Genomic DNA, 18,654 nt, shown 5'->3' with positions numbered 1-18,654 from the left:
ATGTATCCTGGATAGGAGATGAACAGGCAGCCCTTTGTGGAGAAGACTATTCTCTAAATGGGTCGCAAACCTCCTGAAACCAACCTTAACTTAAACTTTATTTTCAATGGGCCAAAGAGTTTCTTCTATGCCCAGCAGAACATTTCCAATAACAAATCAGAGAACACTGTATTTTTTAAAATAAGGTCCTCTCTGCAATTCCCATTTCCCTCAAATATCTAATCTAGAAGGCCATGGTTTCCTCAATGTGGGAGATGGCACCGCAGATAGGAATCAGTGAAAATCAACTGCGGTTTCACACCAGCTGAAGTATCCTAAGAAGAATTATACTGAAAGAATATACTCTTACTATGCACTCAAGGAATAAAGTGTGAGTGGATTTTCTACAAGAAACCACTACATTCATCATAACCACTACTAAGAACGTTCATGTATATAAATTAACTGGCAGTTATTCAATTATATTTTTTGTTTTTCTCCCTATCAAAGTAACTATCTTTGTGAGCCTCCTAAATCATAGAACCATGATGGCAAACCTTTGATGTTCCCGTGTGCCGGTCTGCGTGCCGGAAGTGGCACACGAAACCATCCCATGAGGTATGTGTGGCCCTGCTGGCCTTCACCCATGCAGGAGAGGCAATACCCGGAAAAGCGGTGGTCCATCGCGTGTGCGCAAGCCGACACCCAAACACTTGGATACCGGCATGGAAGCATGCCCGACTAACAGCTGGCCAACATGCATGCATTTAACATCAACCCGGAAAGGCGGATGCTGGCCTGCACCACGCATTCTTCGCAGGATGGTTTCACGTGCCGCTTCCGGCACGCGTACCATAAATTCGTCAACACTGTCATAGAAGATGAGCACTAGCTGGTGCAAATGAGTAACAATTGCTTCACAAGTTTAAGAATTGGATCTGTGTTTAGATATTCAGATTCATTACCAAATAAGTGCAAGTAATGCCTTATTACCTTCATAATTTGTTTTTCCTCCTTTGTACATGTCTTCATGATCTCATCTCCAGATGAAACAAGTTCTTCTATTGTATCCTTGTGTTTCAAAATCTCCATGGTAAACCCCTAGCCATATAGCAAAACAGATTGTTATTAAGAGTAGCAGGAAGTTGACCGTAACACACGCAATATAAATAATATCAAATTTGTAATGAGAATTGATTTAACACACCACAAATGGAGTTTGTTTACCTTTTGAATTTGCAGCTGAGCAAAGGTCTGGTCCCGTTCAAGCCTTATGTCACCCAGAGATATCAGTTTCTTTTCTGTTTTGTCAACCCAGGCTAATTCATTATTAGCTGCCTGATCAAACTAAAGAAAGGCCATCAAAAAGCAGTTATTAAAAAAAATAGAAATATTCACTTATAGATAAAAGAGTTCTAAAAGTACACTTATCACAATTCAGTTACAAACTACTCCATCTCAAATAGCTACAGTCAATCTGTATTTACTATTCAGGGATTTATGAAAAATGGTGTCTAGATTATTGAGTGTGCTGCTTTTTGTCTATTACAGCAAATATGACATAGTTTTTAATATTTTCAAGATGAACAGGTTTATTGTTGTGTAAGCTTTTATACAGCATAAGCCTATTCTATCTGACGGCTGAAGGATACTCTTCAATTGATATCAGGTATCACAGACATGCACTTAGAGGCATGTAATGATGGAAATCGGCAAGCATTAAAAATCAAAGTCCATGAAATGCAAGAAGCTGTGAATTTCCACAAAAAATTGCACTAATATAGAATAAAAGAGTACTTTCCAATAAAACTCTTATTACAATCTAATGGGGGTGGGTGGACACTGGGATTGTGCGTGCTGGCTCACTTCCTGCTTTCTTCTGCATTTATTTCTTAGGGGCAGAAAAAGACTAAAATAAGTCTCTGTTTGTGTTCAGCTGAATTTCAGTAGAAATCTACTTATAATCATGGATCCAGTTCCAATGTTAAAATCTCTCTTTCTACTTTTTTTTTTTTTTTGGGAGGGGGGGGGGAAGAGAATACAGACTTTCCAGAAAGCTGCAAGAATCAGTGCTAATCATAGAATAGATTTGTGCTAAATATGTTAGCTTCCTGTAACATCGAGACAGTTCATTTTTATTTTTTTTTGTAAAAACGTCTCAAAGTAGCTGTATCGTGTCCATTGTCATTTTCACATCAATCTTATTTTATGTTCCTTAGTGATTCTGAGATTTCTTGACTTTCTAAAATAAAACTGAACTGTCCAGAAGTTTAGGAAGCTAACACATTTAGCACAAGACTATTTGATCTACGTTTTGCTGTTGTCCATTTTTAAGATTACTCTCTTGCTTTAATACAGGCTCTATTATTTAACATTAACATTTAAATCCAAAAAGCGAATTGCTCCTCATTTTTAATGCAAGTCACTTGTATCATATATATCTCCTTTGTAAGTACTCTGGTGATTTTACGGATTGTCTGGACAGAATAATCCCTTCAAACATTCTTTTCCCTGCATTCACTGTTGAATGGAAAGAGAAAGTAAATCCACAACCACCGTCTTTCCATCTCTATAGATGCACCCCTGCCTTCCCAATGGGAGAAAGTTCTACAGAACTACTTAAGACTCAATTCAGCTAGCTTGCTTAATTAGATAATTGAATCCATAAATATATGAAGCAAGCTTCAATTATATTATCAAATTACGAGACAAAAAATTGATATTTTACTCTTTGGAAGCACACACAGCCTTCAAAGCAGGGGTGAAGAACTGATTTCAGGCTGAGGGCCAGAATAACTCTGGACAATTGTGTCAAAAGTTGCATATCAGCAGTTGCATATTCCCCATTGTCAGGAGGTGGTCTCTAATGTGTTTGCCTTTAGTGAAACCTATACAATCCAATCACATTTATACCTTTCATTTATAGACCATATTTCTGAAAAGATTTGTCACAACTAGGATTTAAAACTGTGTCTGTTGACATCGAGGACAGCTGTTCTAATGCTTATTGCTGTGGTGGTGCAGTCATTAGAATGCAGTATTGCAGGCTAACTCTGCGGACTGCCAGCAGTTCGATTCTGACCAGCTCAAGGTTGACTCAGCCTTCGAGCCTTCTCAGGTCAGTAAAACGAGGACGCAGATTGTTGGGGACAATATGCTGACTTTAAGGCTGTAAAGCAGCGTGAAGTGGTATATAAGTCTAAATGCTATTACTATTGGCAGGATCAGCAAACAAACTCTCAATGGGAGACAACACAGTGCTGGAGGAGATGAATTTCCTTTCCCAGCAGTGTGCCCTCTTGCTCTAAGACAATATTTCAAGAGGAAAATATTTCCCTCCCCGGTTGAAACTTTTCCTTCATTCCTTCCTCCACCTCCCTGCACGATAATTTTCCTGATAGCTAGGAAACTTTCTAATGCATGGCTGTCAAATTCACAGCGTCATGTTGCTGTCACATGACGTTTCACGTTTTTCCATTTGCAGAGCTAGGGTGGGTGTGCCCTGGGCATGACGCATCTGGCCCGCGGGCCACCAGGTTGACACTCCTGTTCTAAATGTTTGATCAGCTGTTCATCCGGAGGTTAAGAGCTCTTCCAATTCCAGGTTTGAAGAAAAAAGCAGGAAGATGCAATAGAATTTGAAGATGAAGCCAACAAGGTCTATGCCCTTTAGACAGAGGTCCTTAGCCTTCATGCTTCTTTTATGTCATCCAGAATTGACCATAACACCTGAAAAAGTATTGAATGAATCTAAATTGTCCTAGAAAAGTATATGTTTGTTTTTTCAATGTCACTATTGTATCATTGATCTTGAAGTTAGAATATTAACTGTATCCGTTAATGTACTGTACTTTATCACCACTTAAAGTAGCTGGTGAATTTTTAAAGAATATTCAGAATGTAGCAATAGCACTTAAGACTTATATACCGCTCCATAGTACTTTACAGCACTCTCTGACAGTTTACAGGCTCAGCATATTGCCCCCAACAATCATCATTTTACTGACCTTAGAAGGATGGAAAGCTGAGTCAACCTTGAGCCAGTCAGGATTAAACTCTTGGTAGTGAGCAGAGTTAGCCTGCATTCTAACCAATGTGCCACACAACTCATATTTTAAAGTGCTAAAAGATATAGATTAAAGTGAAAACTGCATGCTTCTAACAATTAAGACTATGCCAAAAGAGATATATCTTTACAGATTTTCTACATACTGAGATTGTGGAAACCAAGCACAACTCCTTGGGGAATGTGTTGCACAGTGTACGGCACCAACTCAGGAGGAGAGGAACAGAAAGGCAAGCTGCCAGCTAGGAGGCATCTTTAAGTCAGCCTCTTCTGAGATCTGTCAGACAGATTTGTACTGGGAAAGGCTGCTCTTTAGATAATCAGGTCTAAAGCCATCAAAAGGAACACTTTAAATTGGGCCCGATAAGCAGCTGACAACCAGTAGAGAGAGATCTTACAGGGATCAGTACATTGACTGGTTAATAGCCTTACTGCCCCATTTTGCACAAAGGCAGCTTCTAGATCTCATTCAAGGCTAGCCCTTTTATTATAAAGGACAGTCCTTTATTTGAAAAAGCAGTCTTTTACATTTATTTTTTCAAAAACTCACTTTTGTCGTTTATTTTGGTCATGTAACTTTTTCTTTACAAATGGTACTACTTAATGCACATACTGTATGTGAATGTGAAAAATATGGACACTGAATTACACACACACACACGTATTGCCATAATCAAAATAAGATGTAACCAAAGGGTAAGTAACTGTTGCTAAATCTGACTGGCTTTGGAACAAATTGGCACGCTAGACACAATTGTGCAAAGATGTTTTTTGTCACAGCTGCCACCTTAGAATGCAAGGACAGCTGAGGATCAAGAGTATTGCCAGACTTAAAGTGAAATTAATGGATAAGCTATCATATCTTGTTCTTTAATTATGAATTATAGCTGAAAAGTAAATTATGTGGCCTGAAGATTCTCCCATGAGTAATTCTTTATCATACTGTTTAATATTTGAAACAGGCCACAAACATTCACTGCCTTTTTACAACTATAATCAGAGTAGATATACTTGGTCTGAACACTCTGCTTTAAATAGAGACTTTTGAACTGAGTCATACTAAATTAAAGGGCTAGTAAATCAGATCTTTAAAATCACATACACACAAATTATCCTAGAAACATCCTGATGCAGACATTAAGTTCACTTTAATGCTACATGTAATATGAGTAACATTTTTTGTTCACAAGAACCTACACCTACCAGTTTTGCATCACTTATACAACCTCACATTTGATCCTATCAGGCACCATAAACTGCAGGCATTAAAAGGATTTAGATTTCATCCTTTGTTTTGGTGAAATTCTTACTTAGTTCACTGCGTGATGTTTCTCATAAAGCTTCCCAGTATGAGGCTGATCTGCAATTTTTGCATCAATCAGGAGACAGATGGCTATGAGAATGACTGGATTTGCTTTGTTCTAAGATTCATGTCTGAAAATTATGGCCAGGATCCCCTTCCTTCCCAAGATGAGCCCGAGTTCTTGAATAATAGAGCCAATGTGTACAAGGAGAGTACAGTAAAACGAAGAGAACATTTTTATTTTGACACGAATTCCCAAGTAAATGAACTGGTGTGTGTGTGTGTGTATAATGCAAACCTGATATAAACACATATTACTCCAGTTACAAAAGGTTAAATCAATATTACTTTTACCTGTTGTGATCTTAAAATTGCAGCATCAATTTCTTCCACTTTTTGATTTAAAGTGTCACTCATTAACCGGTATCGTTCATTGTCTTCTGTAACCATTTTATCTATCCCTTCCCTGGCTCTCCATGGCACCAGTTCCAACAAAGCACTGCTGACTTCATTGAGATTGTCCAATAAACTTTTCTTATCCTTTACTTCTTTTTTCAGTTCCTAGAAAAGGATATTTGAGATAAGCACTCTGGCAAAAATCTATGTGATGCTCTTCCTTTCATTTTTTAACATTACTGTACGAAAGATTATGTGCTGAATATATATTTAAGGATGCTGGAGGAAACATTATTAACCAGCACTATGCTGATGATACTAATCTGATACTAAAAATGATCTACAAGGTCAGGTAACAAAAGTCAAGAATGATTATGTATGGATAATCTACAATTAGATTCACAATCTAAGATTGGTGGAAACTTAATAATTTAAGTCCTAACCAAGAATCTAAGAATTATTAAGGAAGCATCTAAAAATATAGGCAGTTCGAAACAAGGTGGTTTTTTTATAAAATTCGAGTGTTCAGGTCTGTTAAACAAAATGTTTCCAGATATTAAGAAAGTCCATTGGAAGCTCCAATAGCTTCAGTCATGATTGGTGTGAAAGAGTTTTTTTTCCGTAAGTGTTCAACTTCAATCTGAAAGACCCAATATTTTATAATGTTTTCCAATTGTTTTTTATTATTCATGTATTTGTGCGTACACACACACACCCCACAGGCAATAAACATATCTATCTCTAATGTTCCCCACCCCTGTAAGGTGTGTTTGGCTGAGACGGAGTGTCTTACCCAAAGCCACCCAGCATCCTTCAGAGAGTTCTAGAACTCATATGTTTCTGGAGCACTTCCTTAATCAATATACCAAGACCAAATAATGATAACAGGGACAGCCTTGGAACTGATAATGAAAGGTAGCTTCTACCTTTTAGGATTGACTGTTCTTGATAAAGAAACAGCAGACAAGAAATACTATACATTGCAATTGGTACTATAGTAATGAAGGCCCACAAGAAGATATTCAGGTGACATGACATGTCTATATCTAAAAAGACCAGAATGGTACAGGTAATAGTTTTTCCTATGAGTCTGTGGAAATGAAAACAGTTTGAAAAGTTTGAAAACAGAATAGAAAGAGCATTAACATTTTTGAAAGCAGTGTTAAGAGACAATTCCCAAGAATATCATGGATAGCCCAGAAAACAAACAAATGGATCCTTGAACAAATCAATCAAGAATTCTCATTTGAGGCACAAATAACCACGCTTAAATACTTTGGACACGGTATGTCAAGACCTCGCTCTCTAATGAAGTCTATTAATACTGTGAAAGATAGAAGGAAAGAGAATGACCAGTAGCCATTGGGTGGACTCAATTATAGAGATGGTGGACGAACCGATGAAAACCTGAAGAACAAGGTGAGGACAGATCATCCTGGAGAAGGTTTAATATATGTCAGGGCCTTGAAGCTCTTCACCTCACTAACCCCTTCATGAAGTTTCAGGATGTTGATCAACCCCAAATATTTATTACATGAAAATAATTTAATAAATACTACTTTAACTAATATTACTATACATAATATTAATAATAAACCACAACTATAATGGATAGTTCCATTATATCTACACCATATCTACACCATCCTTGGCTGCAGATATTGTCCACTTTGGAGACTCTGATCTATGTGGTCAATAAGGGTTAACACCAACTCTTATCAACTTGATGAACATAATCAATTAAAAAATAAAGTTATGAAAAGATTTATTGCAAATAAGAAGCTGTACACGGGAAAAGTAAAGGTAATTTCGATTAGGTTTACTTTTGTTAATTCCTGAAGGGAAGCTCAGTCAAAATACGATTTGAATATGTTCTGGAGATTCACTGGGCATTTTACCATAGTCCATATGTAATCATAAGTAATATGAAGAATTCTTATGTGTCACTTACAATTTATAATCCATTTATCTCTCCTGTCAGTAAAATAAGTACCGTATATACTCGAGTATAAGCCGATCCGAATATAAGCCGAGGCACCTAATTTTACCACAAAAACTGGGAAAAACTATTGACTCGAGTATAAGCCGAGGGTGGGAAATGAGGCAGCTACTGGTCAATGTAAAAAATAAAGATAGAGCCAAGTAAAATAACATGAATATTTATTTGAACGAAAAACAATAAAAGTGCAAAAGGGGGAAGGAGGATTCCCAGCTTTAGAAAATTTAGAACTACGCCACCTTTGGTATGACCTGAGCATAGCTCATAAAATTATCTGCTACAATGTACTTCCTATCAATGACTACTTCAGCTTCAACCACAACAATACACGAGAACACAATAGATTCAAACTTAAAAGTGAACCTCTCCAATCTAGATTGCAGAAAATGTGACTTCAGTAACAGAGTTGTTAATGCCTGAATGTGCTACCTGACTCTGGTCTCTTCCCAAAATCCCCAAAGCCTTAACCAAAGACTATCTAGTATTGACCTCACCCCATTCCTAAGAGGTCTGTAAGGCGTGCATAAGAGCACCAGCGTGCCTACCGTCCCTGTCCTAATGTTCCCTTTAGTTGTATTCCTTTTATGTATTCAATTCATGCTTATATTTATATAATTATTTAATATGTATTTGACAAAATAAAATGAATGAATGAATGAATAGAATAGAATAGAATAGAATTTTTATTGGCTAAGTGTGATTGGACACACAAGGAATGAATGAATGAATGAATGAATGAGTGAGTGAGTTACTTCAACAACATTGTCTCACAGAAATTGACAATACAACTGCAAGCATGAAAATGAGTCCTCCTTTAGCTTCCAAGGGACCAGGGTGCCTCTGAAGGTCAGTGCTCTAAGCACTAAGAACCCAGCACAAATCTAAGCCTGTATGCACACCAATAGTGAAAATACCCTGCACAGTGTCTCTTGGCAGAAGGTTAATTTTCATAGGCGTTGGGGTGGCTCTTTTTTTTTTTTGGCAGGGCAATAAGGATCTCTAATATCATTAAACCCAAGTGTGAGGAAAAGACAGCAGCTAAAATGTTAAGGCCAGTTGTGTGACCTTCTCCAATACAGTTGGCCTGGCTGTTTGCCAAAACTTAAAACACCCTCCATCCCCCTCCTGCTAAAGCTTCTTTCTTAAAACAATTGTGGTCTTTGCCTTTCATGTCGCTCAACCTTTCACCTGCCAGGTTCCTAGCCCTTCACCCTTGACCCACTGCTGTGTTTGCTTAGCATTGTGCCAATCGACTTTAGAAGTCTGTGTGTGTGTGTGTGTGTGTGAGAGAGAGAGAGAGAGAGAGAGAGGGAGGGAGGGAGTGCAAAAGGGGGAAGGAGGATTCCCAGCTCTAAACAAAGGAAATCCCGGAATGCCAGCGCGAAGGCGGTGCTCGCGTTCCTCCTCCCTTGCTCAAAAGCCCCAATAACCTTCACCAGCAAGGCAGACCCCCACGCGAAGGAAGGGGCAGGCTGACTCACGAGCATCTGGCTGAAGAGCAGCTGCTCCAGGTCGCCCAGCACGGTGAAGCACGGAGGAGAAGAAAGAATGAAAGAAGGGAGGAACGGCCCTCCTTTCTCTCTCTCTCTCTTCCAGCGCCACGGAACAGAAGGGGACTAGGCGCGCACACACGCCCAGCTTCTGAAGCACGGAGGAGAAGAAAGAATGAAAGAAGGGAGGAACGGCCCTCCTTTCTCTCTCTCTCTCTCTTCCAACGGAAAACGCTCTTTCGCTTGCGGGGAGAGGAGGGAGGGAGGAGGAGTGCAAAGGGGAAGGAGGATTCCCAGCTCTAAACAAAGGAAATCCCGGAATGCCAGCCGAAGGCGGTGCTCGCGTTCCTCCTCCCTTGCTCAAAAGCCCCAATAACCTTCACCAGCAAGGCAGACCCCCACGGGAAGGAAGGGGCAGGCTGACTCACGAGCATCTGGCTGAAGAGCAGCTGCTCCAGGTCGCCCAGCACGGTGAAGCACGGAGGAGAAGAAAGAATGAAAGAAGGGAGGAACGGCCCTCCTTCTCTCTCTCTCTTCCAGCGCCACGGAACAGAAGGGGACTAGGCGCGCACACACGCCCAGCTTCTGAAGCACGGAGGAGAAGAAAGAATGAAAGAAGGGAGGAACGGCCCTCCTTTCTCTCTCTCTCTCTCTTCCAACGGAAAACGCTCTTTCGCTTGCGGGGAGAGGAGGGAGGAGGGAGGAGGTTGGCTTGCTTATTCAACCCTTCCGGCTAGCCATCCAGCCCTTCCCAGGAGAAGGCGAGGAGTTTTGGGCGGCGACCTTTTTGCTAAGCGGCAGCTGCTGCCCCAACACCACCAGTTGGGGCGGGGCAGGTGAGCTGCAGTAACTCCCGCCAGGCTATGCATTGGCGGGGAAGCCCTGGCGGTGCAGTCCTTCTCGGCTGAGGAGGAGGTTTCCCCTCTTCTCTCTCCGTTGCGCCTGAACATCTGCCTAGCAACAATGACGACACGGGAGAACCTTTTTCTACTGGTTGAGCTTGGCCAATCGCCGGCTTGCTCTGAGTTGCTGCATTGTTTGTTCACCGGGCGTCTCAATTTACCAAGCGGGCGAGTTTGAGGTCGCGGGCGGGATGGCGCTGCGCTCTGCGCCGCCGCGAGCCACCCAAGGCCAGAAGAAAGGTCATTCCATCGGAGTAATGGAGCGAAGGCTCCTTCCTCTCCCGGAAGGAGCCTTCGCTCCATTACTCCGATGGAATGGCCTTTTCTTCTGGCCTTTGGGGGGGCTCTCGCGGCGGCGGCGGCGGCGGCGGCGGCGGCGGCGGCGGCGGCGGCGGGGTTGCAGCCCAGCCGGGCTCGCACAGCATGGGTAAGGCGGAGAGGAAGGAGCGGCGGCGGGGTTGCAGCCCAGCCGGGCTCGCACAGCATGGGTAAGGCGGAGAGGAAGGAGCGGCGGCGGGGTTGCAGCCCAGCCGGGCTCGCACAGCATGGGTAAGGCGGAGAGGAAGGAGCGGCGGCGGGGTTGCAGCCCAGCCGGGCTCGCACAGCATGGGTAAGGCGGAGAGGAAGGAGCGGCGGCGGGGTTGCAGCCCAGCCGGGCTCGCACAGCATGGGTAAGGCGGAGAGGAAGGAGCCTTCGCTCCATTACTCCGATGGAAACCCTCCTCCCTCAGCCGAGAAGGACTGCACCGCCAGGGCTTCCCCGCCACCGCCACAGAGCGAGCCCGACTCCTCCTGCCCGAATCGCGCCGTGCGAGTGCTGATGGGGAGCTGCTGAGTCCGGCCTGAGCTTGGCGGCTGCTAGAGCGCGAGCCCCGGGAGGCTGAGGAAGGAGCGGCGGCGGGGTTGCAGCCCAGCCGGGCTCGCACAGCATGGGTAAGGCGGGAGAGGAAGGAGCCTTCGCTCCATTACTCCGATGGAATGACCTTTTCTTCTGGCCTTTGGGGTGGCTCTCGCGGCGGCGAGCTCGCGCGGTCGGGGAAACCCTCCCTCCCTCAGCCGAGAAGGCTGGCGGCTCCCCTGCCCAGCCCTCTCACTGCACCACCAGGGCTTCCCCGCGCCAATGCACAGTCCGCCAAGTTTGCGCCGTCCGCCCACCAGACACGGGAATGGGGGCCGGCCTGGGGCGACAAATCGCGAGACCTCGGCGGGCCGCTCCCGTCCCTCCATGGGAGTCCGTTCGGTACCCCCTCCTGTGCGGGGTTCCCGAAGACGTAGACTCGAGTATAAGCCGAGGGGACGTTTTTCAGCACAAAAAACGTGCTGAAAAACTCGGCTTATACTCGAGTATATACGGTAACTCTACTAGCTATGATGTAACAAAAAATCCAGCTGTGAAATCTGGCTGGACTATCCGGCTTGCGTGAACTGGTAGCACTGGCCATGGGAGGCTCCGCCCACCCACCGGAACCTCATTATGTCCCATTTTTTACCCTCTGCGCATGCATAGAAGGCTCTGTGCATGTGCAGAAGAGGCGCATGCACCTGCGCGCTCCAGTTCCCGAACCGGTAGCGAAGGTAAGTGGATTTCACCGCTGAAAAAAAATCAAATTTTAGTATATCTTCAAGAATGTAGGCACTGGATACATCTTCAAACAATATTTTAGCAGTTGAGCAATAAAGAAGAGTTTATCTTATTATGGAATTGTTTCTTAAGTAAATATATTTAGTAAAAGAATAGTGTGGTCTGCAACTTGATAGCTTGTATGTTAAATTATTGCATTCTCACCTCTATAAAATGAGATTTAAGTGATTTTACTGTGGTTGATCTCTCATATCATAAGGTTTATGATTATAATTTAGTAAACATCTACATGGCAAACAAGTAGTAAAATATTTTAACATTATTACTTGTGTATATGACTAGTCATGTTATAGCAAAGAGTTAATCAGCCATGTTCGATTGGCTGATTTGTCATAAACACATATAGTTTACAAACCACAATGACCTTGTAGATGCAATAGACTAAGCCAAAATCCAAACCACAAAATGTTAAGTCAATTTTTATTTTCTAGCTTGATACTTACTTTTTGTCTTTCTTGTGTTTCACTTAATTCTTTGCCTTTGGGATCTTGAGAGTTGTATGAAAGTAATTCGACTTCAACTTTATCAAGCCAAGAACAGAGTTCTTTGTGAGCTGATTGGAGCTGCCCTGAAAGCTGAAGAGCTTCTTCTAGTGTCTTGAACACTTCAGAACTCAGGTTAGTGATATCCCTGTATCTTGCTTTGATGCCTTCCAATTTATCTTGAATTACAACAATTTCATCTCCTAAAATTTGAAAACAATGTTATTGCCAAAAAAAAACACTCTCAAACCATCAAGTTATTAATTGCAAAAATGAATAAGACTCCTACTTATGTATTAATAATCTGTAGTTTGGGGCAGATTTATAAACTATATTTAGAGTAAAATAAAATTACATAAAAGCCAGTATAATAAAGTTGCTTTAAGATTGAGTGCAGGTATTGTGACTTACACGGACACATTATGGAACATCTTTCCAGGATGCTTTTTCTACTTCCCAGTCTAACTTACAGATCTGGAATAGTTCCCAATCCACCTACTAATCACAGCCTCTGCCAAAACTGTCTAGGTACAGGGAGTTAATGTACTAACGTCTAATGAAAGTATTACAACCAGAAAATATAACATTTATTAAATAGGTCCTTTGGTATATCTCAAAATATATACATGATGATGGCACTTTTTATTTCTATTCAGATTGAAATCTGATCAATACACCCAGAGGTGATTTGCCAAATATGCTAACATCATTTCCTTGAAAATGTTAGACCTACATAACCTAAAGCCCTCTTGACCTACAATTGACTTAAATTACCCAAAGATCTCTTGACCTGCAAGATTCAACGTATAACCAAAACCCACAACAAATTATTTAGGATTTTTTTCTCTGAGAAATTTTAATAGCAAGAGACTTAGTTCACTGAAAATTAGTTTTATGAAGACGCTGTTTAAATATTGGCAATATTCAGAACAGTAGAATTCACAAATAAGTTCCTGATGAATTGTGAACCCAGAATTTCTGATTTAGAAAAAAAGGCTGTCTAATTAATACATTTTGTAAGGAAATACTGTAAATTAAGGCTCTTGTTAGTCCCTCATTATTTTTGTTGGTTCCAAATATTAGGGCTCTTATTCTGGCAAATATTTTCTTCAAATGAACATCAAGTGTCTCAAATTATTACCAGACAAACACACTGGACTTTGAATGTGTACCAGAAAATATTCAGATTCAAGCATGTTTGCTTATTAGGTAAACAGGTACATGGTCATTGCAGCAAATAATACAATTTATAGGCAAATCACATACAACCGAAAATATTCCTAGGATTTATTTTTAAAATGGCTTCGTTTATTTTGGATGCCCAAACTCCAGGGTTATTTGGATAGATATATGGGAGTACTTTAAGTTTTATCTTTAACCGGTTTTGAATGTACTTTCATAAAAAATTAGATTACTGATAATCCTGGAGCAAACAAGATTACCTGTAGCCTGGCTAATTCTGAATAGGACTAGCTAAGATTTGGAGGAACATTTTTCATCATGCTCTGGTCCTTCTCAAAGCCCTGATTTGCATAATTTGATGGCAGAAGAGTAAAAATGGCTTAATTTTTATTGTTCAATATACATTCAGAACATGACAGAACTCACTATCTAGCACTATTAAGATTGGAGAACTATAGTCCTTCAAAACAGAGGACTACTTGGGGGGGGGGTCTTTTGTAAAATATCCGAGGAAGAGTTTACGGGCTAAGTCAACCTTAATCCTATTGCTTCTAATGTGCCCATAGCAGTTTAGGGGTTATATCCAACTGTTAGAGTAAACTGAATTCTTTTTATTATAATACCAAATGACAGTTTTCTTAACTATGCAATTTACATTAGTAATCCAAATTTTTCAAAAAATGTCAGCACTGTTATTTTGTAACCAATGAACTCATTGAGAATTAATTCAATGGAGTAAAACAGATGGAAGTGATAAATGCATTAATACACACACACACACACATACACACACTTTCTCAGACTCAAACTATTATGTTTGGGAAACTTCATAAAGTCTAGAAAATTCACAAGATGTTGCCTTTGGAACGTGCTATGTGCATTTGGAATGCAATTTTTCCACTGTATTCTCTCTATTACAGAGGATGTGGTCCTGTTCATCAATTTAAAACATATAATCATTTTTAATCTTACAACAACATTCACTATCACAATCATCTACTTAGCCCTCCTCCTCCTCTTCCTCTTCCAGGAAAAGGGGGAATAGAAAAAGACTGAAATAAACACTAATGCAATAGATCTACAGCTTAAATTATTGGTTGATATCTAAATAGATATATGATTCCATTCAGAACTGTGATTTCATTTATAAAAACAATAATTTTAAAATACAAAACATGACAAATATAATCAGTATTTCCAGGATCACATATAGCGAAACTACAAATGAAAAATAACTAAAACTCTGCAGGCGACTAAAATGTGACAAAAACACTATAAAAAGAAGTGTCTGGACCACACAAAAACAGAGCACCTTTCTATTCTAAAGCAGTCTGCTTTTCTGTTTTTTAGGCTTCCACAGGGGATTGAAAAAAGGCTGGCACTGTATGAAGAAGGTAGCTGGTCCAAAACCCTTCTTCCAATTAATTACCAAAAACCATGGAGCAATAGCCATCTAATTCTTGATTGCTTAGAAAGAGGCTAAACATTTTAAAATGTTTCCATCAATTACTTAGGAGACTGAGAAATTTTAGTAGTTACAGAAAGAAACCTCTACAAATTTTCCTCCCAACAGCTATGGTTGGACATTTTCACTGACTGAACATTTACTCCTGTCAAGACATAAACAAAGACACCTTAGGAAGCAACAAATGCTAGTCTGAGTAGCATGGAGAGGGTGGTATGTTGGTTTTTTGGCAGGAATTCTGGTATTTATAATCCTAGCCCAACATCACATGAGGAAAAGATAATCAATAAGGACTGAGATGAATTATCATCACCATTCCACTCCTTGAAGTTATGCTTTATTATTTTATGGCTTTGGAGCATAAGAAAGCCATGAGGGATGATTAGATTTTCATTTATTTATTATCCTTGCCTTCTTGTTCCTGTAAACAGTAGACATGCAACATAGAATGAAACTTGGTACAGTGTATTCACCTTAGTTATAACTATTTTAATTCCCCAAAGATCCCTTTTAAAATCCTCTTGATACCATTAATTCAAATGTTTATTTTTTTAAGTACAGAAATTAATTTTCCAAATGAAAAAGATTGCCAACTCACAATTTATGCTCTCAACCAGCTGTCAATCAATATGAATCCAAGTCATAAAAAATTGGTACATTAACTATAAAGATTAGCACATTTATTCTGGACAGTTTATTTTACAGTATAAAAACTAAGTAAAAAAGATGTTATTTCATTTGCCACTGATATAAATCATTCTCACCTGTAGTTTGTTTAAGAAGCAGTAAACCATTTTGAATAGCTTGATCAACATTATCTTTTCTGATCTTAATCTCTTCTTGAAGAACCTAGGAAATTTAATGATTTAAGAATATGGGGAATGAGAGAAAAAGGCAACAACACATAAACATCAAAGAAATAATCACTAAAAGTTCTTCTATTTATAAGGAATAACTTTTTGTCACTGCTAAGGAATAATGCATTTGTTTCTTTCTTCACGGGAAATAAAAAGAAAAGAGTTCATGAGGTAACTAAAGAAATAAACACCATGCAAGATTTAGTTATAAGAAATAACTAAATAACTAATAAAATACAAAAGAAATTGTTAATAATATGATCAATGATGGTAAATTAAAAATAACAGAAAATAATGGCAAATACCAGCATTTCAGCGTGCTGTTTCTCTAGTAAATCAGTATTGTAGTCTTGGACTCCCAATTTGCTCAGTTTCTCATGGACTTCATTCAACCAGTTCATCAATTCAACCTCATCTTCTCCAAAAATCTGAGCATTGCAATAGGCTTGTTTCAGGAGCTCAGCCCTACTTCTGCTTTTTTCTTGAACCTCAATGTATCGGCCTTCTGAAGAATCTAATTTCTCTTGAACCATCTCTTTATCTTCCCTGGAGCACAATGTGTTTAAAATTTGACCAATATTAATTGCTTGCTGTAGATTTTTATTGTGAGTGGTGATGTCTTCCTCTAAAGTCTAAATGGAATTTTCAAAGCAGCAGAAAGAAAAAAAAATTGAAAAGAAAATTTAACAAAAATCATGTAAACAAATATGAACACAACTAAATAAAAAAGCAAAATGAATAAAACAATTAGAGTGATATAGAAATGCATTAAAAAAAAACTCAGGCAAGAAGGTAAAGAAGGAATGTCCAATTCTTCTGAATAAGGAAGCTATAAAAACAATTCCAAGAGGCTGCCCATTAAGGTCTTACTTTATGTTGAGAAATTTGTTGTTGCAGTTTGGAAGCCTGGGTGCCAATGGGTTCTGAATTGGAAAGCTTCTTTTCAGTAGTTGCTAGCCATTCAACCAATGGTTCTAAGGTTTCATGGAACTGCTGCGCTACAGATGAAATCCCTTCCAACTGGCGATGCCTACAAAATGCCAAGACAATGAAAAACAAACATCTAGGGATCAAATGCAGGTAAAAGATTCTGGACTTTACAAAGTTTTTTTAAAAAATCAGAAATTAAACTTTGTGACTTAATAATAAAAAGTAATCAAAATAAACACTAGCCCCATCAACAGAACAAAAGTTTGCAGCATTTTGTATTTTGTGTTAATCATATTTCAAAATCACATGGCGTTATTAGTACTGCTTTATAAATCGTTAATCAGATAACACCTGGAATATTGCATCCAGTTTTGGTTACTACATTACAAAAAAGATGTTGTGACGTTGGAAAAAGTGCAAAGAAGAGCAACTAAGATGATTAAAGGCCTGGAGACAAATGCATACAAAGAACAGTTGCAGGAAATTGGGTATGGTCAGTCTAGAGAAAAGAAGGATTGGGGGGACATGATAGCAGTATTCTAGTATTTGAGGGGCTGCCACAAAGAAAAAGGGATCAATTTATTTTCCAAAGCACTGGAAGGCAAGGATAAGAAACAATGGATTGAAACTAGTCAAGGAGAGAAGCAACCTGGAATTAAGGAGAAACTTCCTAACAGTGAGAACAATTAACCAGTGGAACAGCTTGCCTTCAGAACTTGTGGGTACTTGATCATTGGAGGTTTTTAAGAAAAGTCTGGACAGCCACCTGTCTGAAATGGTATAGGGTCTCCTTCTTGAGCAGGGGGTTAGATTAGAAGACCTCCAAGGTCCCTTCAAGCTCTATTCATCGATTGATATTTAACTATTTGCAGACTGATTAGTTAGATCTGCTGAACCACTTGACTCTAGGCTAGAATTGTTTTAAATTAAATCTCACAGGTGCAAAATATATCAATCCTTTATTAAAATAATTCTTAATTTGCCAGGTCCTCCATGCAGTAGACCTTGTCTTTATGCCCATTTTATAATCCCCAGGGCCAGCCTTCAAGCTATCCGTCTATTTATTAAACGAGGGAATAGATAAATCATGTTTATTTCACCTGCAGTTCTAGTCCTAAAAGTGCTAATGCATTTTCTCATCCAGCCTCAAAAGTTAACGCTCATCTTAGAACAAAAATGCTTATACAGCAGCTTCAAATTACAGTTTTCTTTGCTGTAGCTAGAAGAACTCCCTGTTCTACGAGTGAATGAAAATGTTTCAAGTACCTCATTTCTGCTTTATCAAGCAATGCAGCCCATCTGCTATCCAGGAGACTCAGCTGTTTCAAGATCTTTTCTTTATCTGCCGGCTCTGCTGACTCTGCAATTTTTTCCCCTTCACGCTTGATCAATTCAACAGTAGGCTTGCGGTCATCTAACAATCTCTGGAGAAGCTGGAAACAAAATAATCAAAAATTAAATTGCCAGGAAATGATGGCTTTGTGACAAGATGAAGAGGCTGATTATCCAAGGTCTGGTTTACCGGCAAACGGGAGAGATTTAAGCAAGCTGACTTCTAAAATGGCAGGCAACAGACAGACCAGCATTTATGCTTCCCATTGCATAAATAGCTTATTCATTTATTTAGCACTGATAGACTAAATAAATCCTGTTGTCAGCTGTAGAGTTATTATTTTCCATTTTTATTTTGAATTCTGTTTCACTTTACACTGACATCTCAGGTTGGCTACAAATAAGCATGCCTTCCTTGCTTTTATGAAATATAGTGCTTTCAGAGTAGGACATTCCATTAAGTTATGCAACAGCTTTTCGAGATAGACCAGATCAGGAAACCGACTCTACAGGAAGGCTAGAATTAGCTTTATTGAGATAGGCTACAATAACAAAATGTCCCAATGTCTGCTTGTGTTTTCATCCCCACCTTCTTATACTTTTATTTTATTTATTTGTCACAACAGTAT

General features: G+C 39.7%; 1 protein-coding gene across 19 annotated transcripts in view; it reads right to left on the bottom strand.

The window, feature by feature from the left end:
- The window catches only part of DST (dystonin), a 381,039-nt gene that overhangs the window by 62,312 nt on the left and 300,073 nt on the right, over positions 1 to 18,654 (bottom strand). For all 19 annotated transcript variants that reach the window (XM_058176703.1, XM_058176715.1, XM_058176775.1 and 16 more), the window contains 8 exons: positions 17,960 to 18,126; positions 16,634 to 16,793; positions 16,069 to 16,395; positions 15,671 to 15,755; positions 12,221 to 12,462; positions 5,703 to 5,909; positions 1,207 to 1,326; positions 973 to 1,080 (listed from right to left, as the gene is read on the bottom strand). In XM_058176703.1, coding sequence (XP_058032686.1) covers positions 973 to 1,080; positions 1,207 to 1,326; positions 5,703 to 5,909; positions 12,221 to 12,462; positions 15,671 to 15,755; positions 16,069 to 16,395; positions 16,634 to 16,793; positions 17,960 to 18,126 — 1,416 coding nt within the window. The remainder of the gene's footprint in view (positions 1 to 972; positions 1,081 to 1,206; positions 1,327 to 5,702; positions 5,910 to 12,220; positions 12,463 to 15,670; positions 15,756 to 16,068; positions 16,396 to 16,633; positions 16,794 to 17,959; positions 18,127 to 18,654) is intronic.

This window comes from Ahaetulla prasina, chromosome 1 (genome assembly GCF_028640845.1).
Source record: "Ahaetulla prasina isolate Xishuangbanna chromosome 1, ASM2864084v1, whole genome shotgun sequence".
Classification (NCBI taxonomy): domain Eukaryota; kingdom Metazoa; phylum Chordata; class Lepidosauria; order Squamata; family Colubridae; genus Ahaetulla; species Ahaetulla prasina.
This window is presented reverse-complemented; position numbering and strand designations above follow the sequence as displayed.